The following is a 1,036-nucleotide window of genomic DNA, read 5'->3' as shown; positions in this document are numbered from 1 at the left end:
CAGCCTTTTTTCGGTCACCGGGCCACGCAAAAATATATAAACAGTCTGAAGGGGTTGGACACCCTCTGTGTATTTTTTGGGGGCTGTTTAAAGTGGACGATCTTATGAAAATAGTTGGCACTAATGGTCGCGGCATATCTGCCGACTGACACGGTTTTGCTGAGAAATGCCACTTCCATTCACACTACCCCAATCCCATCTAGGAACGTCCGTGTTGCTCGTCCGTATTTTGATCTGGTGGTTGATTTGCCGACTAAGGCTCCAAGTTGAAACAGAATAACTATTGGTGGAGTGTCAATGAGTACCAAATGCAGGTTTGCTGCCTACAATAGATTACACACAGCACATAAGCACCAGTTAATTGGCCTTCTGCGTGCATCATTAAATTACAAAAGCAACAGCATCTCTTTCTTTTTTAACACTTATTTTTGAAAGAAATGCATACTGCATTTTATCTGACAAACAATGACGTATCTACTGTGTACTGATTGCGCTGGTAGAAAACTTTGGTGGGCAGATCGAGTGGAAGACAGTCACTGTTTTATGAACCGCAATAATTGTCATTTATTGTAAATTATTATATTGAAAACATGTTGATTGAAAACGGAATACTTAACATTCTTTGAACACTCACCATATATATTTTTCCAGATCCACCAAAGTGGTGGTAGGTTACTACATTATTATTATATTATCATTGGTATGATTGTCTTTATTTGGGAGGGGTTGTTTGAATAAAATCATTCACAAAATTCAAAACTTTCACCTACCTGACAGTGCTGGTACCATCAGAATCCAAGCAACTGCTCCGTCCATTGTCACAGATGCAATGATTGAGAATCTGTCAGGTTGATGGTATATCACCGTGCACACAAACCATGCAGCTCACCTCTGCAGCTTCCCAGACCGCAGAACAGGATGGCGTCATAACCAGCCAGCCAATCAGGAAAGAACACGTACTAGATTGATCATATTTTTGTTCCGCTCTTTGGTACACGTTAACAAGCTGATCGGGTTTTATGGTGGAAGCTGGTAA

At 40.8% G+C, this 1,036-nt stretch overlaps 1 protein-coding gene across 1 annotated transcript in view; it reads right to left on the bottom strand.

Moving 5' to 3' along the window:
* LOC119732375 (retinoschisin-like) overlaps positions 1 to 833 on the bottom strand; it is a 4,909-nt gene extending 4,076 nt beyond the window's left edge. The window contains exon 1 of the mRNA XM_038205881.1: positions 790 to 833. Coding sequence (XP_038061809.1) covers positions 790 to 816 — 27 coding nt within the window. The 5' untranslated portion in view covers positions 817 to 833. The remainder of the gene's footprint in view (positions 1 to 789) is intronic.
* Between the last annotated feature and the right edge of the window lie 203 nt (positions 834 to 1,036).

Source organism: Patiria miniata, unplaced genomic scaffold (assembly GCF_015706575.1).
Source record: "Patiria miniata isolate m_02_andy unplaced genomic scaffold, ASM1570657v1 HiC_scaffold_1, whole genome shotgun sequence".
NCBI lineage: Eukaryota > Metazoa > Echinodermata > Asteroidea > Valvatida > Asterinidae > Patiria > Patiria miniata.
This window is presented reverse-complemented; position numbering and strand designations above follow the sequence as displayed.